This window comes from Taudactylus pleione, unplaced genomic scaffold (assembly GCF_031769625.1).
Source record: "Taudactylus pleione unplaced genomic scaffold, aTauple2 ptg000053l, whole genome shotgun sequence".
NCBI classification, from domain to species: domain Eukaryota; kingdom Metazoa; phylum Chordata; class Amphibia; order Anura; family Myobatrachidae; genus Taudactylus; species Taudactylus pleione.
Window position 1 is genome coordinate 9,623,811 of NW_028284455.1, and position 24,075 is coordinate 9,647,885.

Below are 24,075 nucleotides of genomic sequence, written 5' to 3' on the forward strand. Positions count from 1 at the left end.
ATAGGAGCCAAAATACCAAAGTACCTCTGCAGCACAAAAGGTTGTCTTTAATTTTAAACAGTCAATTAAGTAATTTTGGTCCAGAGAAGCATTCCAGGAACTAATAATGCTCCTGCACTTGGCTTGAGGTATTCTGTACAAAGCCTGCATACTATATATATATATATATATATATATATATATTTCTCTTTCCATTCCCCTTTCAAAGGAGAGAACACAGCAGATGCAGGCAAAATTAAGTTTGTATGGACTTAAGTTGGTGTCTATAACAAACTAGAGGAAGGATGTAGTAAAGTAACTGCCAGTTATTCAGTCAGTAAGCATGCATAACGAAGGAGGGGATAAATAAATTGCCATTATTGTAATTATTTATATAGCACCACATTACAGATTACACAGCACTTTCCGAAGTGAGAATGTTTATTCACTTCACCCTGAATGAAAATAAAAATGATCAAAAGGAAGGTATAAACCATTTCACAAATAATGCATACATACATGTAACCTGTACATGGCTGAAGTGATGTTGGCGTCACACTGCTGATTTATTACATGCAGTGCCACACAGCAACCAAGAGAGAACAGAGGGAAAATGCAAAAAGAAAACAGAGCGTCTTCCAGCTGGCTGATACCATGACACAAGCACACCTACTGACAAATATATCCAGCACATACCGTATAGGCTTTCTCACCCTTATACTGAATTAAAAGCAAAGCTTTTCCTGGTTTCACTCTGATCACTGTCCCTTAGGCAATGGAAGGAGTTTTCTTCTTTTCTGCTATTCAGGTAAGATCGCATAGGAGCTATCCCTGCCATGATAGACATAACTAGATCCATGAACTCTATTTTTCCTTATTTATTGCGGCCTCATAACGAAAGCAAATCAGTCCAGCCTTTTTTCTGCATACTCCCTCGCAGATCCCATAACTGCACTGTGTATTGCAGTGTATACGTGCATACACTGATATAAAGCATATGTGGATGATTTACATATGCACACACATGGTATTGAATACTATCTAAATTGTTTAATACTATTAACACTACTTTAAGTATCCAGTTAAAAGGGTAATATATAGGATGCTATATATATATCAAGTTTAATGTAAAAGGAAATAGATGACATTTACATTAATATTTAAATATTTATTTATTGCACTTCAGTGTATTTACTTAGAAACCTCGGCCCAATAAAGCTAAGAAATCCAATTTAGTCAGGGCCTGAGGGGATGTAAGGATCAGCAACACATGCTTAAAGTAGATGTCTCTCTGCAATATTGGAATTTAAATTGGGTTCAACTACTTCAAAGGCAATGACATTAAGCTAGTGCTCCTTCTGCATTACTATGTAGAAATTCTATGTTTATCTAAATTTCTTTAAAAAAAATCAGTTTCACTAAACACCTTGTACACAGAAAAGAGATCAAATAATTATGATTGTACAATGTGCCCACACACATAAGTATACAATTTTTTTTTATCAGGAACTGGGCGACAAAAATGTCTAAAAAGCTTGTACGACCCTATATGCGAATCATTTTTTTTTCCATTAAATCATACAATTTCAAGATATTTTCTGTGCACTTCAGGCAGCAACAAATGTAAGATTTCATCTAACATGATAACAATTGTTGCAAAACAAAATAGCTGTGTGTGTGTATGGGTGCATCGTGCAAACTTGTCGATATTTTTTACCTCCACTCCTGGAAACGCGGGGGGGGGGGGGGGAAGGTCGAAGGGGAAAATGTATGGGGTGTGGCAGTGTGCTTTATTGCCATAGTAGCCCAGCCCTCAAATGGGCGTGTCATCAAACCTATCCTCAGTCCACTTCACTAGGCAATGATGCAGGAGGGTGGTTTCGTAGCCATTTTGGGAGAGTAAGTAAATATGCTTTAGTCTGTTATTTGTACACTAGTATTTTGGAAGCACACACAATGCATAAAAACATGATCTACATGGATATCTGTAGCTGTTGTGTCCAGGGTTTATTTTTTCTCTGTCCACCTCTTTAAACCTCCCATCTCCCTCTGTCATCCTCTCTTAATCTATCTCTCGCTGTTTAAACCTTCCGCCTCCATCAGTCTCTATCACCCCTCTGTCTCTTCCCCTCTTTCCGTGTATGTATGCTGTAATGATGGTAGCCATGTGTATTGCACAAAAGCACATATGTGCAAGTGCAGGCCAGATCCTCTGGCTTTCCTGCAAAAATATTCCTGTACTCCAGTGTTCCTCGCTCAGTCTGTATTCTGATCCCTACTTATGACCTCAGCTCTGCTTTGTATGCTGCCTGAACTGACCTCTTGCTTGTCACCCCTAACCTCCCTTGTCTATCGCCTGGACTCACTTCCTGCTGCACATTTAACCAATATTCTGTTTGATGCATACTGCCAACTTTTATTAGACTCAACACTGACTTTGCTGTACACTGCAAACTGTGTTACTGTTTACCTCTGGGTACCAAACACCCCACGCAACTCATCTTGTTGGACAGTCTATTACAGTATTGCACATTGTCTGCTACATTGCAGTCTTCTAGTAGTACAGTACCTTGGAGTGATCCTTGCAGGCCAGTCCCTGTCTATACTAGTTTCTATCTCCTGTGAAACAGCACCTGATAAATTAATATAAATTCAAGATTACGGGGTTTATTTACTAAAGTGAGAGTTTTTAGAAGTGGAGATGTTGCCCATAGAAACCAATCAGATTCTACCTAACATTTAACTAGCACAGTCTAGAAGATAATAGCTAGAGTCTGATTGGTTGCTAAGGGCAACATCTCCACTTCTAAAAACTCTCACTTTAGTAAATATACCCCTAATTCTCAATTACCGGCTTCTGAGTTGAGAAACAAAAGCATACCAGAACTTCATGAGATATTAGTAAGAACTTTTTTTTAATAAGAAAAATATCTTGGGGGGGGGGGGGGTGTTGGCTCAAAAGTCTTTTGATGTCTATGTATTTTAAATTAGTTCCCTAAAGACCAATGTTTACATTAATAGACTGTTTTATGACATTCCCCATTGGGTATGGCGAAGACAGGCAGAAATTAATACTCCGCAAACAGAAGGGAGGCTGTCATACATGCTCTAAGGCAGGGATTTAGCCAAGCATCGCTCCTCTACACCATGTATCGGGTATCATGAATCGTTTTGTTTACAGAGACACCATAAAAGAATATGTTCAAAAAATAGATCTTCCAACAAGACAACGATCCCCAACACTGTTCCAATTTGATTCATGACTACTTCCACACAAAAAACAACAACAAAAAAACAGTGTACTGGAGTGGTCAAGTCACAGCCCCGACTTAAATTCCATTGAGCACCTGTGAAAAGATCTAGACAGGCATGAAAGGACCCAAGATTACTCAAACGAGGACACTTATTTCCGTGCTTTATAAACAGAATGGACAAATATTAATCAGGAAACATTACTCAATCTTATTGAATATATGCCCCAACGATACCAGGCCGTAGTATCAGCAAACGGTTTTACAACAATGTACTAGTGCTGTTGTCCTGAAATATCCCGTTTTGTGTTGTTATTTTGCTGCAGGCTATGTTTTTGGTACTGTCAAAACATGTATGAGCCTCAGGATATTTTATGTTCTTTATTATCATACAAACAATTTTGTAGCCTCAGGATATTTTCTTTTCTTTATTACCATGCAAACAATTTTGTAGCCTCAGGATATTTTATTTTCTTTATTATCATACAAACAATTTTGTTATAAATGTATAAATCTTGCTATTTTGTATTAAATGTATAAAATGAGTTTTGTAAAAGTTTTATAAAACTTTTTGACAACAATAAAGATATTTATAGAAATGTATTTATCAAATTACTTTTGATCATTACTGTATATTGGGCCGGATTCCAATGTGGAAGGTATTGCACAGCCACAGGGAAGTGACTTAGCAATACCGTACAACTAAAGTGCAGATGCAGCAGGAGGTTTCTGTAGGAAATAGACACCTCCTGCATGCATCTGCGATCTGAGTACAACGTCCGTAGGCACTGTGTCGAATCACCATCAGCCAAAGCTTACTTAGCCTGGGCGTCAGATCCCCTTTCCCACGTCCAGGAAGTCTGCATCCGATGAAGCAAACTCTGGACTTGGCACGCCTAAAAAACTGGGGTGACATGCCATTGTTTTGTACAACAGTCCTGCTCGCTGCCCCCCTCCGCCCCCCCAAACACTGCAGTATGTCATGTGGCTAAGGGGGGCCTGCGCAGACCCAGAACCATTGGATTTGTATATAAACTATTAGGTATGCATACAAATCCGAATCAGGCCCATACTGTGGTTAGGATTCGTAGAGTGTCTACATACAGAGGATATGAATATTTTGGTAAAAGGCACAATTGGAGACCCTCCATGAAAATCCTGCACTCTTCCTCCTCTACACCTTAATGAATTTGGTATGAGTACATTTTGAATCAGAATAGCACAGCGAATAATCAGCTCTGAATCCCTGGAATTCCTTATGCCTAACCAGCAATCTGATCTGATTAGTGCAAGATCAATTCGTAGTTCTTTACCTGTAAATCTGAAAAGGCATTTACAGCGGGTGTACATAATAATCCCTGGAAGCTAAATGGATGAAACAGACATCTCCACTGTAAATTAAGACTCTCATTACCATTTTTTTCCCTTCATTATGACAGACTGCACCTTTTCACACTGGTAAATACTACCATTAAAATGTACAAAACAAATCCCTCTCATGCGACTGGGAACACTTTTTTATTGCTAAGTAGATTTTCTATTTAAAGCAAAACTATTTTCTTTTTAATGCTTCCCACATCTAACTGAACCACTGTGAATAATATAAAATTAAAAACATGCAATTTAGCAGCAGGAGGTGTCTTATTCTTCTATGCATTTAGCATGAGTGAAACTCCCATCCTGGTCAAAATCTTAATGTTACCATCAAACAAAGCTTCACTATTTTATTATTATTTCGTTCATGAAGAACATCGAGAAGGTCAAGCAGCACGGCGCATGTTTTTGTTCATTTTTGCCTCTCAGTCTGACTCATGCTTTTATACAGTTCCATCTCAAAATAGACATAATTAGATTTCTTAATAACTAAAGGAAAAAATCATGAGACTTTTTTTTTTAGTAGATTTGATACATGACTACCTAAATCACTGTAAAATAGGCATGCACTGAATTATCCAAAGAGGCATTAAAGGAAATAAATGCAACCGGGAACAGGACATGCTGTGGTCCATCATTGTACTGTTGTATAAGACTGTGGTATTTCTTTTTCACAGAGGAAGTAAAAGCTTACCCCTCAATTTGCTGGCTTAGGTGATTGAAACCAAGCAGTGAATTGTAGACCGGCAAACGAAATGAAATACAAAATAAACTATATTGAAAAAAAATATGAATAAAATTCTTTAGTAATTGAGTTAATAGTTTAGAGTTACTGGAGTCCACTTCAGAGAATGTGTACAAGTGACACGCCAAATTGATGGAGGACTTGAACAAATGCAAGACTTCATGTTTTATATAAAAAAATAATAATCAATTAGATGTTTGCTTCTAGTTTGATTTTCTCAAACATATGATAAGAGGGTATATTGTATAAGCTATCTGCTATTTATTTAATCCAGATTTAAATGTATTTGCTTAGTCTCTCTTGGCGTTGGACAAAAGAGAAAAAGCATACCACCCAATCATACCTACCTACTTCCCTGATCTGCTCCCCTGGAGATCATGGGAGGGGCATATACAGGTGGGTGGAGCAGGGGAGTGGTGTTATGAATTGTATCACATTAGCATGCCATGATTCCCAGCATTACGTGAGAACAGGTGGGATTCAATAAGTATGTTCCCAACGATCCCGATTTAGGTGAAATGGTTGTGACTCTGGGGAACAGTCCCGAATCCTGGCAGGCATGAGGTTTGTCCCAACTACTGGCACTGTTGGGAGTTGTATATTGCTCACCACTGTGCAGCACAGCAGAGCTGTGGTAAAAGTGTTCAGACAGCAAAAGAGAGGTGTCTCTAGGGGAGGGGAAAAATATTGGGGATGACCTAGCATTTCAGAAACCTTAGACACACACCTACTGACTGGACACCTACACAAAGTGACTCCGCTCCTAACATGAGGTGGGTAAACCACTTTTTTTTAGAAATCTTATCCCCATTTAGAAAACGTAAATATTGGGAGGTTCCCAGGTGGACTTTTAACATATTGCACTGTGGACAACTGTGTATGCTTTAATTTCCTAAACGGCACTTTATATTAGGCACAATCCGATTAATGCACATTACATACAACTCATCTTTACCAGCTGCAGCATCTAGATAAATAAGGACAAACAACAGCAAGCCCAAACCATGCCAAAACCATTTCAGGCAATGCCACAACACTTAAATCATTGTTTTCTCTTACTTTCTATGTAACACTCTGCTTCATTTAAAAACAAATGCAACCTCACTTATATTAAAGGATTTCACTTTTTAATTAATTTTTAACTGTATAGTGTTTCCAGTTATCAATAGAAAATGCCTTGTATTATTTGTTTGTAATAGGGAATACAATGTGAAGGCTCCACAGGCCAGGCAGAGTTGCTATGAATGCAGGGCCGTCTCTTCCATTGGGCTTTTAGGGCAATTGCCCAAGGGCCCGAAGCGTCAAGGGGCCCTCCAGCCCCCTGCAGCCGCGGCCAGTGAGTAAATGCTTTTTTTTTAAAGCACTGTCTCTCCCATAATGCAGAGCAGTCCGGCCCGAGAGGATGGATGGAGGAGTGGATGACGGCGGAGGGAGCAGGAGTGGGGATTCAGGTAAGTGTTTATTTTTATTATTACGTGTGTGACTACTGGGGGTGGACCACTACTGGGGGCACTACAAGGGGGGGACCACTACTGGGGGCACTACAAGGAGGGGGACTACTACTAGGGGCACTACAAGGGGGGGACTACTACTGGGGGCACTACAAGGGGGGGACAACTACTAGAGGCACTGCATCGGGGGACCATTAGTGGGGGCACTACATGGGGGGAACCTCCACTGGGGGCATTACTAGGGGGGGACTACTACTAGGGGCACTACAATGGGAGGGGACTACTACTAGGAGGACTGCATGGGGGGGACTACCACTGGGGGCACTGCATCGGGGGGCCCAATATTGGGGGCTCTTCATAAAGGGAAATACTGGGGGTACTGCATAGGAGGGGACTACAACTGGGGCCATTATTTAAAGGGCACTGCATAAGGGGTACCACTATTGGGGGCACTGCATGGGGGGGACTACTACTAGGGGCACTATATAAGGGGCACTGCATAGGGGGTACCACTACTGGGGGCACTGCATAGGTGGGACTACTACTGGGGGCACTATATAAGGGGCTTAATACTGGGGGCACAAGTGGCACTGCACAGGGAGGACCACTACTGGGGGCACTGTGTAAGGGGCACTGCTTTTTTTTCTAGTGAATGGGTGGGTAGGGGCCCCAGTGCATTGCTTTGCCCAGGGCCCACACTGCTGTTAAGACAGCCATGTATGAATGTCACCAATAAGCATATTTTCATAAAACACATATATCTGAAATTCTCTATTTAAGCTCAGCGACCTGGTGTTTAAGGTCTCAGGTTTTCTAGTTTACATGATTGCTTACTTGTTCTACTGATGGGTAATCAATTTCCTATTGTTGGAAAATGACCCAGGGGCCTATTCATCAACACTAAAATAACATTTTTAAGGCCATTTTCCTTAAATAACGTTATTTTAGTATTCATGAAGTATCTTAACACAGGAGATATCACTGATATCTCCTTGCTAAGTCCCCCTGCGTTACTTTCCACACTCCCCATAGATTAGTATGGGGATATGGAAATTATTATTATTCATCAAATTCCGAAAATTATGTATTTTCGGAATTTGATGGAGTTACTATCCGCCACTGTGAGGTGGCGAATAACAGGTGACACTTACCTGTGTCAGCATGTGCAGGTCCCCCGGCGTCTCCCTGTGGCACTCTGGTCCGTCCTCTGGCTCAGGAGGCTGGTCTGACACTGTGTTCTCCCAGCAGAACACAATAAAGTTTAGAACAAATAAAAACTTTTTCTTTCTTTTTCTAAACTACTGTGGTCAGCTGAGAGAACACAGCCACCGGAGCTGGAGGCGCTGCAGCGGGCAGGTAAGTGCGGGGACGCGAGGAGGTGAGCGGAGGGGTGTGGGGGGGACACAAACGTACCGCAGCTGTAGGCAGTGCTGCGCATGCGCTACTTTTATGGATGTAACAGCGCATGCGCAGCACTGATTACAGCTGCGGTAGGGTAGAGCAGAGAGGGATAACTATTTCCCGAAAAGCTGTCATCGCAAAAATGACAGCTTTTCGGAATAGATAGTTATGGAGAGGAGGAATGATGAATTTCTCCGGTAATTAGGTAGAACTCAATGCGAGTTCTAAACCTAATTACCTCCAGAGAATATTTAGGTATGATGAATAGGCCCCACAGTGGGCTAAATTACAAAGAACATAGGCTTCTGTGCCATTGGTACACCTGCTTATATGTGTTTCTGATAAGTATGTGTCACAGGATGGCATCTATGCACACAGACCAAGGTTTATATTTCCTGGCCACTTTTTCTGTGACATGCCATATTTCTACATCTCCAACATAACAATAGCCTTCTACAGTCCAGGCTCAAACTCTGGCTGTGAAGGTATGCAGAAGTGGGTGGGAGGGACCTCGGGGACCACTCAGGGCTACCTGCTATCAGTCTCCCCAAACGGTATGTCTGCAGGACGTGATGTTTCTGTACTATAGCCAGGAGGATAACATGGTCATGTATAAATTAGCTCTCCTGAGTCACAAAGGCTGCGACAACTAAAACCAAGCATTGAGATGGTCTCAGATGATGCTTGAATGTAAAATACATTATTCAGTCTTATCCACTTATCCCTGCTAGAATGTGACTAAACCGCCTTCATCACAATCAGCTATAGTGACCTCAACAATGACTTTATACAAAATCACAATAGGATAATGGCTTTTTGGACCTGACAGTATATTACTAATTATTGCAATTATTCAATGCACTGTTAGGTCCAAGGCACTAATACACCTCTATTTTGCAAAAGTGGCACGTCCCTTCAGGTATATCTCCCCGGGAGTCTAACTGCACTTCAGACCTGTTACCATTATCTAGATATTCCATTGTTGCCCCTCTACAGTGCAACACATCTCTGTGTTTCTATGACTATGCTGCACTGTGCCTGATTGTGTATTATGTGACTACAAAGCACTATTGATAGATGCTTGTCTCATCTTTCAGTAACTCCCAATTATCCCAATTAGTGTTGTCTACAATAGCTGTTCTGTCGGGTTGGGTATGGGTTCCCGGCAGCGGCATCCCGACAGTCATACTGCCAATACCCGTAGGTAAGTATACTACCACTAACCCTAACCCTCCCTCCCCAGTGCCTTAACCTAACCTCCCCCTCCCCGCACTATAAACCTAGCCCTCCACCCTTAGTACCTAACCCTCCCCCTAATGTCTAACCCCTAACCCTAAATCTCCCCTAACCCCCGATACTTACCTTTGGGATGCTGGCAGTCGGGATACTGGAGCCGGCAATAATGCATTCTTTTTTTGAGGCCAAAATCTATTCAAACCATGCTTAAGACAGTAACTATAAAAGGGATTACTAATCCCTAAAGTAACCACTTCAGTGCTGTATTAGCTTTATTTTTATTTTGAAGGCTTAATTGGTCATTCTCAGTCCACTGTGCAGCCGCTGAGCACATGTCAATATTTCTTTATGTCCATTTCTATGATCTGCAGCCTGGACAGACCTTTTCTGTTACTCAGGATACTAAAAAGCCTATTACACTGCCTTACACAGATTTAAGACAGAAAGATGCCACCGAAAAAATGTCTGCTTTCTCAAAAGCAACTGATTAGCTGGGCAGACACTTTTGGGTGGCACAAACGTTTTATGGATTCTGTGTGTTAACATCCGTTAACGCGTCAATTTAACTTACGTTAACAAAGGTATCTGGCGAAAAATGGAGCCTAATTGAATAGCCTTGGATGTTAAACCTCCCTTTTTCACCCCTGTTAAGTTATCGGGGCTAATGGAAATCCCCCCTTAGAATCATGTACAGTATGCTTGTAAGGATGGACAATTTTTACATATTAAATAATTTACATATTCAATACGAACACGTAATATTATTTGTTAATTATAGTTAATGTAATTCAATGTACAGTATGTAATTATAAGTTAGTGCTACTTACCCTCTTCACTAGGTCAGGTATCAGCTTTTGGTCTACTAGCTGGTCAGGAGACAGACACTGTTCTACTACCAAGCTGTAGTCTCCAGTGCTCAGATCACAAGATGAGTTCCTGGAAAGAATAATAGAATAATATATGTTACATACAAAACATTTTTCTGGAAAAAAGTTATTCAGCTATTTAGAAGTTATTTCAGATACAGCTGCTTCAAGACTTTCAATGAAATGATGTTGATGCTGTACCTGACAGCAACTAATTTATCATATTTCTTATAACGTTTAGAAAATGAACACAAAAATCTAAATGTTTACTTGGTTCTATATGGGGTTGTGCTTTAATTTGTCCTGATAGTCCAAGCACAAATATCAGCAGCTATTTATCTGATTAAAGTGCACATAAGGTGGACATATATAATTCCATAAAAAGACAATGCAGAGAAGGAATTCTGCATTAAACCATTACAACCAGTCAGATGTTTGCATTTCATTGTTTAACCATACTGTATAAAACCTTTCTACTGGTTATTATAGTTTTCATGCTTTCAGCAATGCTAGTAAATATTAATAACCCCCAGTTATGGCTGATAATGGAGCATAAAAGCTTGTAATGAGCTGCATAGCAGTGTACAATGCCATATACGGTATCTATCATGGTATGGAAACTTTTATATATATATATATATATATATATATATATATAAATATTATAGAATATTCATTCATACTGGATACATTTGTATTTTATTTCACTATAATAGGAGGTGATGAATTTCATGTTGTAGCTTTAATACTTGCCTATTGTAGAATTTTGGGGAGTTCTCCCGGACTCCCGGAGAGAGAGAGTGGACCAGCCTCCCGCATACCTAATAAAGTGGGCCCATTATCATGTCCCTGCACCCTGCTGCACCATGGCACAAATATTACACAGTAGAGGGCCGTAATGAGGCAATTTGGAGAGCCTTACCCTCCTTCTCTCATTAAAGCTCTGACTTTCCATCCTATCACCCAGGAATATAGAGCCCGATCCTTAGTTGGGAATAAAGCAAATAAAAAGAGCAAGTAACTGCATCTTGGTATAACCATGTTGCACTGCAGATGGTATAGATGTAAAATGTGCAGAGATATTTACTTGCCTTCCTTTGGCTTCTCCTCCCCGGGAGAAGCCTTGGTAGGAGAAGCAGGTGGGCTGTGACGGGGGCCGCGTCATTAAGCCACACCCCCTTCACTGTAAATTGACACGATTGGCATAAATTTAAATAGGGGCAGGGCTAAATGATACTATTAAATGAGAATTGAGACATTAAGTCCCGCCCCCTACACAGGGACCAGCGATCGCTGCAGAAATTCTTCCCATTCTGCCCACTTTACTAGGAAGTGGGCAGAATGCGGGAGAAGTGCCTACCCTTCTGGGGGTGTGGGGGGTTAACTTAAAAATCGAGAGCCTCCCGCGAAAACCGGGAGGGTAGGCATGTAAGGGAGTGTCCAAACTGAAATCTAAATTGCAGTGTAAAAATAAAGCTATCAAGCATTTGTGGGCTACGTGCAACAGCAGCCAGTATTTACCCTGCATGCATATCATATATGTATACAATTTACACCCCTTGCATTGCTGCATGGTTTGTCCAGGTGCAAAGTTAATTCCTCTTTCTTGCTTTATTCCCAACTCCGAATCAGACCAATAGACCATAATGTCACAACCACAGAATCCACTTTGGGACTTCTTAAAATGGACTGATTTGAAAAGAACTTCAGCTCTTAAAGGGATGGTGACCTTTCACGATAAAGACCACCATGGTATTCATGTCTAATATGATTTAATGGGAAAAGAAGAAATTATATAAAATATGACACAAACAGTCCAGCAAGTGAAAAGGTTAACATTTAAATGTATCACAATGATACACAATGAACTATATAATATAGATATAGATAAGAGGCCAGAGGAGGCCTGCATGTAAAGGCTAAGAAGATGATTATGACCTTTCCATAAATTGGGCATTGGCATTGAAAAATAATGTACTAGAAAATTAATAACTATAATTTGCACATCATTTGTTGAACACGCATGTTTAAAAATGTCCAGTTTCCTTTTTAAAATTGTGATTTTTTGCTAGCACAACTTGCTTATACACCGACTTATACACTTATTTGTTTGCTATACTTTATGCGCACTGGCATGTTATACAGTGCTGTACATTGAGGTGATCATAATACAGGTTGAGTCTCCCATATCCAAAATGCTTGGGACCAGGGGTATTTTGGATATCGGAATATTCTGTATTTTGGAATATTTGCATACCATAATGAAATGTCTTGGGAATGGGACCCAAATCTAAACACAGAATGCATTTATGTATTATACACACCTTATACACACAGCCTGCAGGTAGTTTTCTACAATATTTTTAAAAATGTTGTGCATCAAAAAAAGTGTGTACTGTACGTACATGAAATTCAATTATGTTTCATATATACCTTATACACACAGCCTGAAGGTTATTTTATACTGTATTTAATAATTTTGTGCTTTAAACAAAGTTTGTGTACATTGAACCATCAGAAAGCAAAGGTTTCACTATCTCAGTCATGCTAAAAATATTCCGTATTTCGGAACATATGGGAGACTCAACCTGTACAGGTTGAGTCTCCCATATCCAAAATGCTTGGGACCAGGGGTATTTTGGATAAAGGAATATTCCGTATTTTGGAATAATTGCATACAATAATGAAATATATTGGGAATAGGACCCAAATATACACACAGAATGCATTTATGTGTTATATACATCTTATACACACAGCCTGCAGGTAATTTTATACAATATTTTCAATAATTTTGTGGCTCAAACAAAGTTTGTGTACAGAAATGAAATTCATTTGTTTCATATACACCTTATACACACAGCCTGAAGGTAATTTTATACAATATTTTTAATAATTTGTGCCTTAGACAAAGTTTGTGTACATTGAACCATCAAAAATCAAAGGTTTCATTATCTGAGTCATGCCAAAAAAATTCCGTATTTCGGAATATTCTGTATTTCGGAATATTTGGATATGGGAGACTCAACCTGTACAAACAAATTAAGACTGGGTACATACTTGGCGATATATCGCTCGCTCTATTGACGAGCAATATATGTCGCAAGTGTGTACCTCCGATATGTCTGTAATGAACAGGGGCACTCTAAGAGAGAAGGGGGCCCATGTGCAGTCTCAGTGCGGGCTCCTTCCTCTCTCCGCTGGTCGCGCGGTGCAGTAGATTCTGGCTTAGTGGCATATAGATACGCCCCTGGTAATGACGTCGTTCACAGAGATATAAGGTCAGCTCTGTAGCACAGCTGATGCTGATATATCTGAAAAATATATCGGTGCATCTGGCTGTGAATATGGGCGACCCACCGGCCACCTGTACTCTTACTGCAGGGGACCCTCAGACACTGACATCCCAACAGGGCGGGCAAATTTAAATGCCTGCCCAGTTGTTATGTCCGTCCAGATAATTTGAGTGGCTGATTGGTAAGTGTGTATAGCTTACCAATAAGCCACTAGAAAGACGAATCGGTCTGCCATCTGTACTCAGCATAAGACACGATATTGAAGGTAAAGATGTAATTACAATTTGATCCAATAACTAGAAGGATACCAAGATTTTTGTAAGTACTGAAACAATGTCTGCTGCAGATCTAGCTGCAATGGTATCCCAAAATGTAGGCTCAATTATTGTCGGATTGGGGCATGAAGGGCCCTCGGGGGAATGCAGTTTTAGGGTGTAAAGGTGTAATTGTGTGTACAGGTTGAGTCTTCCATATCCATATATTCCGAAATACGGAATATTTTCAGCATGACTGAGATAGTGAAACCTTTGCTCTTTGATGGTTCAATGTACAGATACTTTGTTTAAGGCACAAAATTATAAAAAAAAGTATAAAACGACCCATAGGCTTTGTGTATACTGTGTATATGAAACATACATTAATTTCATGTATGTACACAAACTTTGTTTACTTTTAACCACAAAATTATTAGAAATATTGCATAAAATTACTTTCAGGCTATTTGTATAAGGTGTATATAAATCATAAATGCATTATGTGTTTAGATTTAAGCCCTATTTCAATATGGTATACAAATATTCCAAAATACGGAATATTCTGATATCCGAAATACCCTTGGTCCCAAGCATTTTGGATATGGGAGACTCAACCTGTATATGCAAAGCTGTATCTATTGCAAGATAGTATGATGATGTGTACCATATTTACTGCAGACATACATCACATACACTTGTTTGGAGACCAGAAGGCTGAGTAAGCCTGGTGAGGGTTAAAGCACAAGGCTGAGGTGTGTTGAGGGTAGGTCACATGTGGAGGTTGTTTAGCCTATCAGTTAGGAGGAGAGTGCTAGGTTACTTCATTTCTGCCCAGGTGTAGGTATTTTTGTTGAATAACTTTTCCCTCCTGTTTTGTGTTGGTTTTTGATGTTGGCTTTTTATATGGTGGGAAAGAATGGCAGATCATCAGCCCAGGAGCAGTTTGTCTGTTTGGGTTCACTCATCTTAATTTGAAGTCTGAAACACCCTGCTGGTTTGGTTAGTAATACTTAGAAGTGAGTTGAATACCCTGAGTTGTGTTGAGGGCACACATGGGGAGGTCTACGTCCACAATGCATGTGTTGTGTATTGAGTTAGTGTTTTGATGGGCAGATCTGATGCCTGGCCGTCCTTTCTATGCCACCAGACAGCTTTTCCTTACCCTTGTGTTTATTCAGCCGTTAGGAGATTTAATAGCAATAAAACCTCAAATACGTCACTAACACATTGGAAACAAATCCCCATCTTGCATAAGATAGAAAAAAACTAGAAACGTTTGCTGAAACATGCAGAAACAAGCATAATATATGCTTGGGCAAATAAGAAAGAACCAATAAATGTCAGTAGTACATTAACAAACAACCAATCTAAGTATTGGTGAGCGTCGCCATTGCGTATTTGTACCTGTCCTTGCCCACCCACAAATAATATGGCTTTCTCAGGCTTATACATAGGTGCCGAAACGTGTGGGGTAAAGGGGCGGATCACCCCCCCTCCCCATAAAAATTTCAGAGGTGCCAATGGGTCCGGCTATGCAATACACCAATAATCTGCACAGCCCCTGCACTGCACAGAGGAGGGGTTTATGTTAAAAGACCGCGTATTACACCTCTTCCTCCATGCAGTGCAGGGGCTGTGCAGCCTGTTGCTATAATGCACAGCCCCTGCCTCCTGATGCTCCACCATGTTGCCAACTACTCCTCCCTGGTGGTCCTGCCGTCCCCTTCTTCCATGGTGCCGGCCTCTTCTTCCCCCGTGCTATTGACCCTCCTCCAATCAGCAACAAGTAAGTTGGAGGGAGGGGGACGCCAAAATTAAATCATATCCCCCAAACATAACATCGTTATGACGCCCCTGGGCATATATATACGACTGTGTCTGAATGTGATTGCAATTGTGCAAACATGCCATCACTGTATTTGGCCTATACTGAAGCGCCCTTTCCTGCCACATCTTTGCTCTCCAAGCACCGGCTAGCATACGTCATACTTGACGACGTTTGGAAAATTATTTTAGGGAGATTGGTTTATGAAATGAATGCGCTCTGCCACAAGGTTTCCTGCTCTGCACCCATGGGGCAAATTTAGAGTCACTTGCTGGTATCCAGCACCCAGCATGCCAGAGGAATTTGTTTATGGGTGACACTCGAAAGGATGACTCAGCATATAATATTCAATATTAACTTAATATATTCAATTTGTACAGGTGTCCTAACTGATTTAAAATATTTTAGCCCAGAATTTTTAATATTCAATATGTTTTTTTTTCTCTGTGTCCTTACTCAATTTAAGCATGGCTACATTTCGGGCATATAATAAAGAATGGGCACTCATAATCTGTTCACTTTTGAGTTTCATTCTATATACAGTAGTATGGACAATACATTTAATCACAGTTATTTTTCTTATGACACGTTCCTTTATTATTAAGGTGTCTACGTTGTTCTACTTTTAAGTGAATTCTGTCAACAGTTCCTAATTGCTTTCAGACTTCAACCTTGAATTGTCCCTAATTTTTTTGTATGAATCAGTCGTCATTGTTTATTTTTATTATGCACAGAACAAGGTACAGCACCAGCAATAAATCAGGATAAAGAAAAGTAATTACACAATATCAAGACAGAAGAAAGAAACAAGTTTAGTAAAACAAAAGAACCCAACACAATGAATTTCTCCAGTGAACCAGTGAGTCTGCTCTTAATCGTGGAAGATTACGCTCTGCGGTAATCGCATTACTCGCCTTTGTATTGAGCCTGCCTTTGTATCAGAAGACTGAAGTGCAGGTTATATGCCTGTATGTCCTGCTGAGTGCTCACATAGAATGGAAGAATCATTTTAATTTCATTATGCTACAGGCAAATTCATAGACTGTAGATTAGCAAGAGATGTGTCTTGAGCTCTTCCTGGGGCTCTTATGGCTGCATTGGAGAGAAGCGCCATAGCAAAACCTCTTGGCAGTTAGCTCATCATAAGCATTTTAGGAGTATAATTATACATGCAGGCTATTAGTACAATTTAAGAGAATGATCAACTATTTACAAGCTAAGTTATTGCAATGATGTAGGGTCACAAAATTAAACATTAAAGATGTTTTTTGAAACATCAAATAATAAATGCAGTAACAGTATACTGTAAATAATCAGCAAAAATGAGAGCAGAGCCCTGGGTATCAGTTAATACTGCAGGTACATTACCGACTATTACTCTATTAAAATTCCACAGATTTAATCTGAACAGCACGTTTGATATTAATAAAGGAAACAACATCCCCAGCAATATCTATTCAGATGGGCAAGTGCAGAATAACCTGCTGCTGAGGGGGCATGTTAGAGATACCTGGGGAGGGGGGCTAGACTGGTATGTGAGGGAAAACAACCCAGCCCACAGAAGCTCATATTTGGCTTCCTTGTTGGGTTGCAACTGTTCTTGGAAGAGCCTTTTATCCATGTGGCTCCTAATTTTTTTATTGCTCTATATTATAATGTACATGGGGTGTGTTGATTGCTGTGTATTATAATGTACATGGGGTGTGTTGATTGCTGTGTATTATAATGTACATGGGGTGTGTTGATTTCTGTGTATTAAAATGTACATGGGGTTTGTTGATTGCTGTGTATTATAATGTACATGGGGTGTGTTGATTTCAGTGTATTAAAATGTACATGGGGTGTGTTGATTGCTGTGTATTATAATGTACATGGGGTGTGTTGATTTCTGTGTATTATAATGTACATGGGGTGTGTTGATTTCTGTGTATTATAATGTACATGGGGTGTGTTGATTGCTGTGTATTATAATGTACATGGGGTGTGTTGATTTCTGTGTATTATAATGTACATGGGGTGTGTTGATTTCTGTGTATTATAATGTAAATGGGGTGTGTTGATTGCTGTGTATTATAATGTACATGGGGTGTGTTGATTGTTGTGTATTATATTGATTAAAGACTGAGGCATGAATTGAGAGGCCTCTGGGGTGGCATACGGGCACATGATAAAGGGCAACTTTATGATCTAATCTGAAGGTATATAAATAAAAAGGTGATAACCCTAGATAAATATATGAGTGGGAACCGCCCATAGCACAATAGTGGCATACTGTATGTGGAAGAAGATCCCACTCATCATTTGCACTGAAATGGTTAAAAGAGTTAAAACATACAGTATATTACTGTCACTTGAGTATTATAAATGCTATAAAGCATCTGTTTCGTGCCAGTTTATAATACTCACCAACCTTGTTTTTTTTTTCATGTAATAATGGAATTCTCTTATGACATATGTACACTGGGGATACGTGTCCTACATAGATAGTTACATTGAATTCCAAATGTGGGGCACTATAATTAGTAACTTAACAAACTTATTCCTTAGCAACACCTCATAAAAAGAATATATAATTATAGTGGTGTAGTGACAGGATTTCCATTTGGAAATTACTACAGAAGCATCTCCCTAGGGCTGTGCCTATAATAATTACATTTAACATTTACATAATCAATCTAACCTTCAGATCCCAAAGGCTGCAGCCTCTATGAGAAAGTGGAAGTGTTAATTATGTGGCTTTCTCAAGGTGTTATTTTTAAATCTAAGCAAAGCAATGAAGAATACCAGGTATACAAGTGATCTTGTTGCCAGCAGCATAAAGTTACCCATTCACCCTGCAAATGTATCCTACCAATCTGAGCCATTTTCACCTGTCCTCGCTAAACCACTGTAAGTATTCAAGGCGTGAGTCAGAGGTGCACTCTATGGCAGCCACCGCTGAGTCTTTATGCTAATTCCGCAGCCAATGGGATTCATACAGAGACGCCCACTGGCTGCAGCAGTAATCAGCAGTGGGCATTAAGACGTGCCATCGGTCACACCATTAGAGATTGCACCAGTCCTATGGCACATGCACTTTCTCCATCTGGACATGGCCGATGGGCTTAGAGCAACTACGTCTTAAGACGCAACTGCTGACTACGACATGCCCGTGTCTGGCTAACCACCCCTCTGTTACCACTCAGAACGTCCACCGCAATTGCCTCTTTCTGCGTCCAAATTCATCCTGCGGCTTTTGTTGGTAACCATCAATAAGCATGCCCAGTGCAGCTTGGACGCAAGCGCAGGCTGAAAATATCGGCCACTTACATGCGTTATGGCCACTGTGTCCACCTCTGCATCAGGACTTCTGTGGACTCTAAGGCATATTGTACATACACACGGTCAGATTTTTCTTCAGATCTGAACGATAACGATTTAAATATCGTTCAATCATTCATATCTGAAGGAAAATCTGACATATATGACATGTTTGAACGATGAACGATGCGCGTTCCCGATGGTCAGATAACGATATCTGACATCTGATGTGTTTGCAGTCAGTTTTGGACGATTTTAGTAATTTTAATGCAGTCAAAAATCGTTCGTAGTTCAAATCGTTTGCAAAATTGTTCAAATCGTTGGTCAAATCAGTCAATCGTTCAAATCGTTCAATCATTCATCTGACAAATCTGACCATGTGTATGCTCCACTGTGAGCTTTGTCATGGCTGCATGAAGATTGCTGTAATACAACTTGTATCACTTTATAGACACATTTCATTCAACTCTACCTTTAGCGAAATGAATGCCCGCTACTGTACCAAAGACACTTTTTCCCATGTAGCACCCAAATGAATTAAACTGGGCTCAATGAAGCAGCTAGTATAAAGTAACACCTTCAACATAAATTATTCAATTCAATCCATGTTATGTACAGTAATTAGTGTAAAAAAAAACTGGTGAAGAACACTGTGTCCTGGGTAAAATGGATCATGTTGGCACGTATGGGAATTGGTTAATTAGGATTAAATATACACTTCAAGTCCTATAAAATATTATGTACTTTCCTATTAAACACCAAGTACAACAGCAGCAAAGAGAAAAAGACACCTGGAAATGGAGGCAAAACCAACTACAATTAGATGATAATAAATTGACCTGCTGAGCACACAACACACAAGGTAAGTGTTTAGGCGAATTTATGTGTATCCGGATTAACTATACATACATACATATTTTCAATGCCCAATTTATGCCGCCACAACACTGCATAAGGACGCCCACTTTACCTTACACACATCCGCAATGTTTAGAAAGAATGCAAAACCATCTGTACTATCGAGTACCATCGCAGCCTCACGCACACTTGCACAAGCTCTGACCTTACTCAGAAATTGCTAACTTCAGCGCACGCTATAAGGCCTCAGGCTGCGTACAGCATCATAGTGGATAATTTATGCACGCCCATACAACAGCTTTCAAACGCACTGGCACGTCTGTGTTTCCCCGACCACCCCCCATCGTCACCCACAAATGGCACTTCCTGTCAATCACTCTGCGATGGGTCTGCGTAGTCACTGTGAAGTGACCTGTTCGCGCACGTACGCAACAATCGTCCGATTGCATGCGTATTAGCAACTGCGATCCAAGTCAAAACATGCCCTGCTGTCACAGAGCAACGATCACTGGAGGACATACAAATAGTAACAACCTTGTGTGATCTACACTCTTGCAGTATCCACATAACTAACCCTACAGCGTGTCTGTGATGGACAGAGCACTCACAATTCATGATAGACTGAAAAAATGGCAAAAGTCTTTTAACTTCCTGGAACTTAAGCTGGATACACACTAGACGATATGTCATCCGGTCCGGCGGATTGGACGACATATCGTCCACATCTGCCACTGTGTACCGGCTATGTTGTTGACGATGTGTGCTCCTGCACATCATCAGTGACATCATCTGTCGGGCCTGCATGTAGGTCCGACACGCGATATCATCAGAGGGAGCCATGCTGCTAAATGCAGCATGGCCCCCGCTGTCGCTCCGTTACTCCCGGCATCTGCAAGTGTGTACGCACTTGCCGATGCTGGCACCCCACCGGGTCCCGTTGCTAACGAGGTCAGTACTCTAGTGTGTACTGGCTTTTAGAGCATTATTCACAGCAGCTTGGAGGCTGATGCATGGCTGCAGGATGGTGAATATGCACCTAGATATCTTGTGGTGCTTCATTAGCGCTTCCACTGCTTGTATGCCCTCCATAATTAATCCTTTACAATGAACCCTTTACTTAATATTTTGTGCTGGATTACTTAATGTATGTAAAAAAAATTATAATAACAATAATAATCATAATAAATAATAGTCATAATAAGTTCTGCTCATGTAACTGCAATTAAGGGCCGTATTCTATTAGAAGCAAAAAGTCCGTTTCAGCGATACATCATTTTCACCGGTTTCAACTTATCCCCATATTCAATTCCAAATACCTAGGCGGAAAGTCAATGGACCTGGTGAAAAAGTTTCGCTTATGAATAGCAGGCGGAAAAAAAGTGCAGAATTGGGGTTTTGGGGTGCAAACGTGGGAAAACCACCCAGCACCCTTTGGACAGCTCCCCAAAGGTAAACTGTGTAAAAATTTTTTTAAATATAATTAAGAACACCCCCAAAAATAATACTTTCATTTTGTGGGCGAAAAAAATGAAAGTTGGGGTACAAAGTTAAAATCTAGTGAAATAGACTTCAGGGGGGTCCCCGAGTATGTCCCTTGTGTTTTTATGATTGCAGGTGGTTGCGGCAGGTGGATTTTTCACGTTTTTTAAAACGTCACATTAGCAACTTCAAAATATGCTAGTACCCATTCTCATGTACCCCAACTTTGATGGGACTAGTTATTTTCTCCAAAAAAAACCTCCAAAATGTTATTCCTCTCCACTTTCTAAAAAACGCAAAATAGCACCTACTGAGACCATTTAAAGCGGCCAAATACCTTCAGCAAGGCTATTTGGGGGTATTCAGAGTGATCCCCCATGTCAGTGCATCTTTTGGGGGTTATCAGGCTGATTTCCCCAAAAGTGACAGAACTTTTCACAGATTTCAGTTTCGCTGAGTCTCGTTTTCGCCGATTTGGAATTGAAAACGGGGATAAGCGGGGACGAGCGTGATACTTTTTCGCACCCAAAACCAGCGCTTCTAATTGAAAACGGCCCTAAGTAGGAAATTTATGAGCAAAGTATTTTGTACTGGATAGCAAAGGTCATGATGGGATTGTGCTTTGGGTTCCACAGGATGCTAGAGACAGAGTGGACTCTTGAACAATGATGAAAGAAGCTCTGATTGGTAGCTGAAGGTAAACATTATATATACAGTCAGGTGCATAAATATTGGGACATTGACAGAATTTTCAAACTTTGGCCTCTATTCACCACCACAATGGCTTTGAAATTAAACAAACAAGATGTGCTTTAACTGCAGACTTTCAGATTTAATTTGAGGGTAATTACATCCAAATTAGGTGAACGGTGTAGGAATTACAACGGTTTCTATATGAGCCTCCCACTTTTTAAGGGGCCAAAAGTAATGGGACTATCAACTCAAAAGCTATTTCATGGACAGGTGTGGGCTATTCCCTCGTTATTTCATTATCAATTAAGCAGGTAAAAGGTCTGGAGTTGATTATAGGTGTGACATTTGCATTTGGAATCAGTTGCTGTCGACTCTCAATATGAGATCCAAACAGCTGTCACTATCAGTGAAGCAAGCCATCATTAGGCTGAAAAATGAAAACAAACCCATCAGAGAGATAGCAAAAACATTAGGTGTGGCCAAATCAACTGTTTGGAACATTCTTAAAAAGAAAGAACGCACCGGAGAGCTCGGCAACACCAAAAGACCCGGAAGACCACGGAAAACAACTGTGGTGGATGACAGAATTATTTCCCTGGTGAAGAAAAACCCCTTCACAACAGTTATCCAAATCAAGAACACTCTCCAGGAGGTAGGTGTATATGTGTCAAAGTCAACAATCAAGAGAAGACTTCACAAGAGTGAATATAGAGGGTTCACCATAAGATGTAAACCATTGGTGAGCCACAAAAACAGGAAGACCAGATTAGAGTTGCCAAACAACATCTAAAAAAGCCATTACAGTTCTGGAACAACATCCTATGGACAGATGAGACAAAGATCAACTTGTACCAGAGTGATGGGAAGAGAAGAGTATGGAGAAGGAAAGGAACTGCTCATGATCCAAAACATACCACCTCATCAGTGAAGCATGGTGGTGGTAGTGTCATGGCGTGGGCATGTATGGCTGCTAATGGAACTGGTTCCCTTGTATTTATTGATGATGTGACTGCTGACAAAAGCAACAGAATGCATTCTGAAGTGTTTCGGGCAATATTATATGCTCATATTCAGTCAAATGCTTCAGAACTCATTGGACAGCGCTTCACAGTGCAGATGGACAATGATCTAAGCATACTGCAAAAGCAACCAAAGAGTTTTTTAAGGCTAAAAAGTGGAATGTTATGCAATGGCCAAGTCAATCCCCTGACCTGAATCCGATTGAGCATGCATTTCACTTGATGAAGACAAAACTGAAGGGAAAATGCCCCAAGAACAAGCAGGAACTGAAGACATTTGCAGTAGAGGCCTGGCAGAGCATCACCAGGGATGAAACCCAGCGTCTGGTGATGTTTATGCGTTCCAGACTTCAGGCTGTAATTGCCTGCAAAGGATTTACAACAAAGTATTAAAAAGTGAAAGTTAGATTTAGGATTGTTTAGTTTGTCCCTTTACTTTTGGCCCCTTAAAAAGTGGGAGGCACATATAGAAACCGTTGTAATTCCTACACCGTTCACCTGATTTGGATGTAATTACCCTCAAATTAAATCTGAAAGTCTGCAGTTAAAGCACATCTTGTTTGTTTCATTTCAAAGCCATTGTGGTGGTGAATAGAGGCCAAAATATGAAAATTCTGTCAATGTCCCAATATTTATGCATCTGACTGTATATATATCTATGTCAGGACTGGGGACTTCCCAGGAGAGATCTAGATACCTGATCATTGATAGCTCAGGATGTTTGGAGTAGAGTGGGATGTATGTAACACTTCCTCATAGGTGTGAAAGGTAACAGATGTTAAGCAGCAGGACAGTACTGGAACGAAAGGTGCAATGGTATAAGACATAGAGGGGGATACGTACTAAGCCTTGAAAAGTGATAAAGTGGATAGTGATAAAGTACCAACCAATCAGCTCATAACTATCATGTTACAGACTGTGTATGAAAAAATGGCAGTTGGGAGCCCATTCGTTTGTACTATATCTCCGTCCACTTTATCACTTTTCAAGGATTAGTACATCTCCCCCTGAGACTTGTACTGGATGGTGGCACAACTGGGGCTGGATA

The 24,075-nt window shown here is 40.4% G+C and overlaps 1 protein-coding gene across 1 annotated transcript in view; it reads right to left on the reverse strand.

Annotated features, from left to right (window-relative positions):
* Positions 1 to 24,075, reverse strand: part of RFTN1 (raftlin, lipid raft linker 1) — a 366,504-nt gene that overhangs the window by 151,826 nt on the left and 190,603 nt on the right. Inside the window, exon 4 of the mRNA XM_088463278.1 lies at positions 10,265 to 10,373. Coding sequence (XP_088319404.1) covers positions 10,265 to 10,373 — 109 coding nt within the window. The remainder of the gene's footprint in view (positions 1 to 10,264; positions 10,374 to 24,075) is intronic.